This window comes from Habropoda laboriosa, unplaced genomic scaffold (assembly GCF_001263275.1).
Source record: "Habropoda laboriosa isolate 0110345459 unplaced genomic scaffold, ASM126327v1 scaffold38, whole genome shotgun sequence".
Taxonomy (NCBI): domain Eukaryota; kingdom Metazoa; phylum Arthropoda; class Insecta; order Hymenoptera; family Apidae; genus Habropoda; species Habropoda laboriosa.
The window spans coordinates 1,174,828-1,184,862 of NW_017100163.1; the positions used below are offsets into that span (position 1 = coordinate 1,174,828).

At 37.1% G+C, this 10,035-nt stretch overlaps 1 protein-coding gene across 1 annotated transcript in view; it reads left to right on the forward strand.

Moving 5' to 3' along the window:
- The window catches only part of LOC108578529 (MFS-type transporter SLC18B1-like), a 24,683-nt gene extending 20,790 nt beyond the window's left edge, over nucleotides 1-3,893 (forward strand). The window contains exons 4-8 of the mRNA XM_017941882.1: nucleotides 7-87; nucleotides 1,299-1,522; nucleotides 2,071-2,246; nucleotides 2,404-2,572; nucleotides 3,103-3,893. Of these exons, the coding sequence (XP_017797371.1) occupies nucleotides 7-87; nucleotides 1,299-1,522; nucleotides 2,071-2,246; nucleotides 2,404-2,572; nucleotides 3,103-3,405 (953 nt within the window). The 3' untranslated portion in view covers nucleotides 3,406-3,893. The remainder of the gene's footprint in view (nucleotides 1-6; nucleotides 88-1,298; nucleotides 1,523-2,070; nucleotides 2,247-2,403; nucleotides 2,573-3,102) is intronic.
- The last annotated feature ends 6,142 nt before the right edge of the window (nucleotides 3,894-10,035 follow it).

The following is a 10,035-nucleotide window of genomic DNA, read 5'->3' on the forward strand; positions in this document are numbered from 1 at the left end:
GATCAGCTCTGTTCTTAACCGCAGTTGCGACTATTTTCATTCTCCCAGTTCATCCTAACAACAACCAAAATCCTCACAGTGCAGGAGGTGAGATTCTAAAAATTTTTAGTAACAATAAGAATCCTTATATCAATTATTTTATTCGAAAAATTGTAAAGAGGTACTTAATATTGGTATTAGATAGATTGGTATACGTCGTTTATTTTGAAAAAACATAACTCCAATGAAATTAAACATTTTTATTTAAAATACTTTCCATGATGTCCGATACACTTTTGCCTAAGTATTACAAGAGCATTAATTCCGCGTATATAAAAATCCGAATTTCCATGAGAAATAAATTGCTGAAAGGCGTTTTCAGTATCCTCCTGTTTCCTAAATCGTTTTTGCGTTTGGAAACTGTCAAGTGAGCGGAAAAGGTGAAAATCGATTGAAGATGAATCGAGGGAATATGGAGGATGAGATAGAATTTCAATACTCAGTTGATACAACTTTTCTACAATTGTGCTTGCTACTTGTGGTCTGTCGTTGTGAAAAAGTTTAGGGCCGTTTCTGTTGTCCAGGACTGGTTGCTGTGCCTTCAGTTTTTGGTGGACGTTCTCCAATTTGCCCGGCCTTAGAAAAATGTAGCGAATTAATTCGTGAATAATTTGTGAGTATAATATTTGTCGGGTGCAAACTAGGTTTAGATCGAGGGTGTGCTAGGACGAGTGAATGACCTTTGGTGGTTTAATGCATGCGGGGAATTCAAGGAAAGGGATTCAATAGAGCGAATGAGTTTGTATATATACCAACGGAAGGGTATAATAAGATAGGGTAGTTCTAGGTAGTGCTAAAGGACAGGGACGAATAAGCACGCGGGGACATTTCGCGAATGTGTATATATTATATCTAGCGTTATGTAACTGCGCCTGACCCCCCCTGGAAGGCGGCCTCCCAGAGTCCCACTAGGAAGGGCGTACCGACTTGGGGGTGACTGCCATAGCTGGTCCCAAGCCCAGTTGAGAGAAGTAGAGGGGCCTAAGCTAACTTAATCTTATTGCCACCGGCCACCCAACGCCGGGTGCGGGACTCCAATGTCGCAAGACGGATTCCCTAAAAAAGAAAAAGGTTTAGATCGAGGAGATTTATTTGCGTTTTTCTTTCTCTTAGAAATTCGGATTTGTATGTACACGGAATTAATGCTCTTGTAATACATTGGCAAAAGTGTATCGAACATCATGGAAATTATTTTCAATAAAAATGTTTTATTTCAGTGGAGTTACGTTTTTTTCTAATATTTTAAAATATTCTTTCAGGAGTGACGAGAGCTTTGAAAATTCCAGGCGTGCTGGTCGCCATGGCGTCGATAATCGCGACTAGTATGAGCATTGGATTTTTACAAGCAACATTGGAACCACATTTAAGGTCGTTCAACTTGAGCCCCGTCGTTTTGGGTCTAATGTTCGTTATTAACGGTGGCACTTACGCCATTACCGCCCCTGCGTGGGGCTGGCTCTGCGATAAGCACTCCCATCCAAAAGTAATTGTCGAAATATTGCTCTAATTGCTCGTTAACTGTCCTTCTAATAGGAACTTGAGTTCTTTAACGAAGTATCCTTGCAACCGAGAGGGGGAAATTTGCGATGCGTTGAATATGGAATTTTTAAGAAGTTGAATTTTGAACTTAAATTCGAAAATGTGAATATTACAAATTCTCAGGTTTCCAAGTACGCAACTTTCCAAATTTCCAAGCTTCTAAATTCCAAAACATCTAAATGTGAAAATTTGAAATATTCAGAACATTTTAAATGTCCCAAGTTTTCAAGTTCCTAATTTGAAAACTTCTAACTTTCAAAATATTAAAATCACATAACTCGCAAATTCCAAATGTTCGACAATTGAAAATTTAAGAATCTCAATATTTAGAGATTTTCACATTTCCAAGTTCCCAAATTTCCAAGCTTCTAAATTCCAAAAAACAAAATCAGAAAACTCAAAAATTCTAAATTTCCAACATCTGACAATTCCAACATTTTTAATTCTAAAAATTCAAGCATTTAAAAAATTCACGATCCTCGATATTTTTAGGTGGCAACTGTAGCCGGGTGCATTCTCGTGGTGGTGGGATTTTGTTTAGTTGGTCCGGCACCATTTATACCATGCCCAACCATACTTTGGGTGTCCATATGTGGTCTGGTAGTTCACGGCTTGGGTATGGCTGCTCAGCTGGTTGCCAGTTTCACGGATGCCTTGAGAACATCAATGTAGGTCCATATGGTATACTATTAACCTTTAACCTAGCCTACCTGTTTCTACATATTCATGGTTCTTTGAATATATACTATTACATTCGAAATTGCTTAGTAATTTATTACTAAGTGTTAAAAGGGAATAATTCAGAACAATTTTTGTAATCTTCAGACAATATGGATTTCCAAATAATCTGGAGACTTACGGTCTAATTAGTGGACTGTGGACAAGTACGTTTGCTCTTGGAGCTTTTATTGGACCAAGTGTGGCAGGAATTCTCTTAGATAATATCGGATTTAGAAACTCTACTATGTTCATCGTATTCCTTCACCTGCTAGTGGTAAGATATTACTCTAACATTGATAATAAAAATAAAATTAAAGCCACATTCTCTCTGAAGAATCAACCACACTGAACTTTTCAAGAATTAACAGGCAAAGCTAAAGGTTCAACCCAAAAACAATTCCAAATTTCTAAAATAGACAAACATTCCCAATTTACAAGCAATTTCAAATTTCTCAAAATAAAGTTATCAAACTCAAAATATTCAACTCTTCACGATGCATCCGAAACCACAAGCATTTCTAAAATTCTTCAAAGAAGCACACCAAACTCTTCAAAAACATTATTCTTCGCAATACACGAAAATTTCAAGCACCTTCAACTCGAAGGCAATTCAAAATCAAATAATTCCAAATTTCTCAATATAAACACGTGGAATTTTCAAAGAAACTGCTTTCTTCACCGCACCCTATCACGCTCAAGCTCTACCAACACCGAACACCAAATCACTTAAAAAACACGAACATAAATCTCTTTTCCTTCGAAAACCACGTTCATAAATCGACCACCACCGGGATCATTTTTCAGGGCGTGGTGGCAGCGGTGTTCCTGAGTAGTTGCACGCGAGGAAGCAAACCGTATACAGAGATCGGCACAGCGGAGGACCTTAGGGTACCGCTGACAGACAGTGGGCATTCGCGGAGCGGCAGCCTACGTCATAGCCGTGGCCAGAGCGTACCGATCGACAGGCCCAGCGGCATGAATTCCCTGATCGCGTGCAACAGTTACTCGAACAGAGCTGGCGCGTGGTCCCGGGCGTCGTACAGCGGCAGATATTCCCACAGTTACGGCTCCATCGAAGCAAAAGGCTACCTGGAGCTGACCACGTGATGCCCTGCAGGGCCAGACGCTCGCCGACACATCTCGAACAGGGTCGTGCCAGCAGTATTGCTTCGTGAACCTAATCTGACGTTTGGGAACTGTCTCTTTGTAGTCACTCCACCAACAGGGATTTTGAGGATACTGCGTGGAAAAGCGTTTTCACTCTTTCGTTGTAGGGGTGGGAAGGGTTGAAATAGCAAATGAAATGACGAAGACACGTTGAGGAAAATTTTGCTTTGACCCTCTGACTGCTGACTATTTAGAACGGTAGACATGCAGTACTAGCTGTTAAGGATTATTGATATCGACACGTTCCACGTGATGATTATTGCAACGAAGTTGAAAAGTCGAATAGAAATATTGGGTGAACGCGAAATTCTGTCGGTTTTAAGTCGAAATGTGTTAGTCTTACGAAGAACAGCAGTGTCACGTAAAGAAGCACATGTTTGGTATTCCGCCGTGAAAACTAATACATTATACTGTTTCCCCACGAAGAACAGCACATTTTGGATTTTGCGGCGTGTGGTCAGTTTAAATCGTCGAAATGCATTTTGCATCGAAAAATTCAACCTTTGAAAATATTATTTAGTAAATAATAACTCCATCTAATTTCTGAAACGAAAAGAATGTGAAAATGTTTCTCACTCTCATCTCCGATGCACTCAAGAAGAGAACAAACTGAAGAGAGATAACAGTGGGTAATTCCCAAAACACCTATCTCCCTCGATAACAGTCGCGACGTGGACCCGAGCTTGCGTCAATTAAGCGGGGAATACTGCGTATTACGATCAGGTCAGGATAAAATTCTGATTAGATCAGATTCGATTACACTTAACTTGCATGGTAAAAAGAATGAAATCTTGTCGTTTGGTGCGGTATAAAGCTAAACACGCTTTTTTCGTAGCCAGACATTCAAATGTGCTTCTTCTCGTCGCTACAACCGGTACACGCTTCTTTCCGTGGCAAATCACTCGAACGTGTTAGTTTTCACAGCGAATGGCGAAACATGTTATTTTTCATAGCCAACCATTCAAATGTGCTACTTTTCGCAACGAAAAACGAAACGTGGGTATTTTTCGTGGCGATGAAGACAAATGAAACGTGTTACTTTTCATAACGCACCTCGAAGTAATAAAAACATTGTTTGACAAGTCGTGAGCAATTCACGCGTTGAGTTTGAAATTTAAACCTTAATTAAATCCTATTAAAATTTAGTCTAACAGGAAACCCCTATTTTCTTTACTTATTATTAAAGTAGGATTTCTGAAATTATTATTGCAACATTTTGTCCATAGCAATTAATTTACGAAAAGACAGAACTTTTGCACTCACCTAATACTTAAATGTAGAAAAATATCCGAATATTCCGAAAACGGAACGCGTTAAACAAATCACTTTCTTTTTCAATATTTTGTTTTATATTCATGAAAGAAATAGGGAAGGAAAATAAAGCAAGGGTTTTTACCGAGTTCTTGTATTGTAAGGGATTTTACTGAATTTAACTTGTAAATGATATAAAGGATAGTAGTTTAGAGGACAATGAGAACACGTTCAGTGCTCTATAATTTAATTCAATTTTTTATGATGGTTAAATGGTGTCATATAATTTGCTAGCACTTCGTCCATTTGGGAAGTTAATTCGATGATTTAATGAAACAGTGTAACACGATATAAACTTATTCTCAAGGATTCGCAAATTCGACATTCCCATGTTACGAAAGTGGCAAGATATTCAATTGTACAGAACTTTGCTCTCCATTTCGACGTTAGAAGCCGAATCGACTTTACCTATTATATGTATAAATCACGAATTAAATCGAAAATTTACGAATCGACAGCCACAACGAAAGGGTAGAAAAACATTCCCCGTGTTTCTCGTTTCCTTGTGAATAGTAAAAGAAAAACGTTTTTCTGCCTCCTGTGAAAAAATAGAGTTCCAATGTAAGAAATGACGGGGATCTGAAAGTGTTTAAAGATTGATGGTTCAGACGTATCAAACAGTATTTTCAGGATGCAGATGTACGCATTTCTACACTTCGATCGATTAAAAATCGTTATTTTTAACGAAAGAAGGATTATTCTTGCAGGATACGAACCTTTTCTTTCTTACTAACGAGTGAAGCAAAAAGATTAAGAATCGCATTTTCACAAGGAAAGATTGATTTTCATTACCGTTAACGGGCTTTCACTTACTGTTAATGAGAGGCACGACCCTAAATCGACGAGACCTCCTCACTATCGAATTTTCGTCGCATTCAAGCCACCAAAGAACAGTCATGAATGGATTGTATATACACTCGCGCATGCCTCTAAGTAGCTGTTATCGCCATTCACGTATTCTGTCTATGACGTCCTTGCGGTTGTTAGATATCATAGAATAATTGTATTTCAACGTGTCTTTAATAAATGGAAAATTTTTATTTAATCTCCTTTAGTTACTTCCTTAAGCGGACACTTTCAGTGTTTGTCTTAAATTGCGATAATAATATTCTACAATATTTAAATATAAAGTTAAGTATAAAATTCTATTTTAACCCTTTAACTGGGTGCAACCGGGTACCCTTTTGCATAATTTTCACTTAAAATATTTCGTCTTCCAGGTAAAAGATTGATATATCCGGCCAGATCGCTCGTATCCGCGTTTGCCTCAAGTTTAGAATTTTGTTATCAGAAAACTACTAAAATTGGACGATAAAATAGACGACAATTCTGGTTATTGACATAAGAGTTAATTAAAATGCGATAATAAAATTATGCAGAGTGTACCATAACATGTAGGACCCACTTTAGGGATGGACAGGAGACACAAAAACAATGAAAAAAGTTTATATAAACATGTGTCCTATTTGACCTTGTTTGAAAGTTATAGCCATTTTTGTTTCGACAAACCGCAACTGGCTACCTTTACAGGTGCTCGAAATGGTCTCCCTCGGTCTGTATGCTCTGCATCTTCTGGATATTCTCTGACCTTGGCGATTTTACACGTTTTGTCGATTGAGTTTACTTATTTCAGTTTGTTCTTTTGTTAGGACTCGATAATTCTCTAATTTGCTGTGCATTGGAAGTTCCAAGTGCGTAATTAAGTAAATAAGAATGAATAAATATTCAAATGAAGAAATGACAGACGTGCATTTGATGTATGGAAGAAGTTGCGGATTATTGAAACACAAAAATGGCTATAACTTTGCAAATAGGACACATGTTTGTATGAACTTTTTCATTGGTTTCGTGTCCCCTGTCCACTCTGAAGTGGGTCCCACATGTTATGATACACCCTGTATTTTGAACGCCACAAAGAAATTCTCAATTTTCACAGTGAAACTTTTCACAACCCAAAGCTCTGTTTCGAAAATTATAAATATTTGTGAACTTATTCCTTTTTATTTCTTTTGTTAATTTGCTTAATTTTAATATAAATAATACTCGAGTGGGATTATGGTGCATATTATAAACGTAGACTGTAAAGTGTTAACGTTAAACGAATTACTACTAATTTTAATCCAATTAAATATTAAATTACAAAGATTCGTTTATTTGTAACTAGAACATTAAATTTCTAAACAATGAATTGAAGTATCCTATTTTTTGGAAAGTTGAGATTCAAATTTACTTATGAACTAAAATATTCATCAAAATTGAAAATAATTTTCTCAGCATCCCTGAGAATTGAACATTTACAAGGCAACCATTGCAAGATAAACTGGTTTGACTTCCATTGGTGATTTCCATCGAGCGGCGATTTTCACTCTCGATCGAACGTCGCGCGATTTCTCGATCGCGGACAACGCGCGACGCGTTTTCTACATTCGCTTGAAATTCCACGGCGTTCGTGAATATGTGACACACCCACGCACGTGTGCAAATTCTTTTGGAACAATAGCCACGTCGGCTTACGCGACACTGCGTCCACATGCATGTGCAGCGACACCAGAAAAATCGATGGTCTTCTTATCGATGATTCACTTCGACCACTTGCAACCAACAGTTCCGCGTGAAACAAATTTAACACATTTCAGTAATTCCATATTAAAGCAAACATTAATTATTAATTTCCGTTTCTTCTGCGTTCCATATTGAACCTTCTCGACGGTATTTTTTCATTTATACTCGATGGGTCGTTGTTTTCTAGTAAATCTATTCAAGGAGAGACAGCATGTTCGGTAAATCCTTTTTTTTCTTCCGAAATGCACAAAGGCCCGCCATAAAACAATTTTACTTTTCTACTAAAATTCCCATTGTATTATTATACTCGCGTATTGTTACACTCGCAATAACATTCGTTTACATTCTGATTGGGAAAAATACCGCAACCTCAGTACGGTCGTTAATCTTACATTCACGTTATTCTGTTTAATATTCTTATTTATTGTTTATGCCAATTAAAACAGTTGGAAAAATTATAATATGTAAATTCTGATAAGATGCACACTTACATGTATTGCACTTTGCCCGGTAGCGATAACAAACTGATGTTTAAAACTTTAAGCGACAATATCTCTAAAGTAAAAATATGTGACTTATGTATGTTGTTACGGGTTACGCTTGTTGGGTCCTCACACGGAGCGTAATATTGAGTTGGTGGATCGGTCAAAACGTTCACCGTATGAGGGTGATACGCGGTTGACAACAAATCCAAAAGGATTGGAACCTTCGACGCATGTGGTTACTACGCCGTTCTCCGAAGGATGGAAAAGGTTTGGTGGTTGTGAGGACAGTACGTATCGTAATGTCGGATATACCTCGAGCGGTAAAGATATATCCTTTGTGAGTTTAACTGCGCAAGAATCTTCCTTCTCGACTTTACACGGTGAGTACGCGGGGACGTCGTAGAGAAGTATGTCTAGTTGACACTTACGAATTTAGTATTATACTGGGTTGCTCGAAAGGGAATTGAGCCCGATCTTGCTCGTCTCGAACGATGACTATACAGATACTGTGCTACTTTAACGTTCAGGGTAACTCTGAACTGTGACTGCCCCTGAGCCCCGAAAATCTTTCCTCTTATATACCCAAAAATCTGTATTTTTGGGTGGTGGGGGCCCTAATTTTGCCATGAGAACGAAACGCGTTCGTTTACTTTATCTCAAGGGGGTGAGCTCTAGGCGGATGTCTCGGCGCCGCCGTGTCGGATAGTCTGCGTACGTAACAATGTATTAGGGGTACAAATTAATTCGTGGCCTTTGTTATTTATATTAGAAAAAAAAAAGCACATTTCAGTCTTGGAAATAATCTCCATCACTTGCTATACATTTATTCCATTTCTCAGACAGTTGGCGAATTACCTTTCGAAAAAATAATGGTTCCGAACGTACAAAATCAGCAATGCTATTATTGACATCTTCATATGTCATTTTGAATCGGTTAGATGGTGCTGAAGGGAACGAAAGAGATAATAGTCTGGGGAATAAGCCGCATGAGGCAGAATTTCCCAAAGACCTTTCGCTTCAAGAGCACATTTTTTAAGTTGAAATGCAAAAAGGATGCAGCGTCTAATATGCTGTTTATCCGACGACGTAGTGTTCTCCACTGTTTCTTAGGTTATGTCATTAGTCACATCGAGTCCGATAGTGTTTTTTTTTTTTGCTAATAGAAGCAACTTCAGAACTCCACACAGCGGGAAAAAGGATTCAATTCAAAGTAAAGTTACAGCTGATTAATCGCAAGGGCCACGAATTAATTTGTACACCTAATATATCGCTTTACCTTGCAACCACAGGAATATCGTTTAGAAATTGATTTTGATCTTCGAGAGTTTAAAATCAATGATCACTTGTCCAAACAGATTTGTATATTTTTTGGAAATTTATCTTTGATTCTAGGCAGAAATTGAAAATCGATGACTACTTGGTGAAACAGATTTGAATATTCATTTGAATTTGCTTTTGAATTTAGGTGGAAATTTAAAATCGATGACGACCTGGTGAAAGAAGTTTGAATATTTGCTTGAATTTTTTTTTATTTCTAGGAGAAATGCAAAATCAATGATTTGTTGAAACAGATTTGAATATAGGTTTTGAATTTGTATATTAGTTGTTGCATATTTTTGATTTTATAGAGGAATTGAAAGGCAATGTGTTTATATGAGAAAGTAAAATGGAATAGGTTGTAAGAAAAATTGCGAGGTAGTTAGAGGTTTTAAGAGGCGTTTTATTGGTATCGAGTAGCATTTATGAAGGTAGTAAAGTAATTTTACGAGTCATTTTGCTACAACATTCATAGTAAGTTTCTAACAGTTTTAACAGTTTTCTATTTAGCACAATTGCTGAATAAGGCTGGTTTTTTAAACTTCATTATCACATTTTAGTCTTCAAATCGTAAGAAAATTCTACTTCATTCAAGAATAGATTATTAACTTCTGTTAAATTGGATTGTAGTATGAGAAATATTGCGGTGCATGGAATAAAAGGTATCTTATTCAATTATAAGGTAGCTCGTGACTGTACAAAATAATACTTCTCAAAACCAAATATGTTTAGAACAAACACGAATTTATATCATCTTTTCTACTGTTCTACAGGAACCATATTAGTACACTATTGCATAATAAGAAAATCAAAAACATTAAAGAAAAACAATAAAGAAAAACCAAAAGAAATAAAAATTAAAAATTTTTACTGATTCTAATCACTGTAAAGAGCT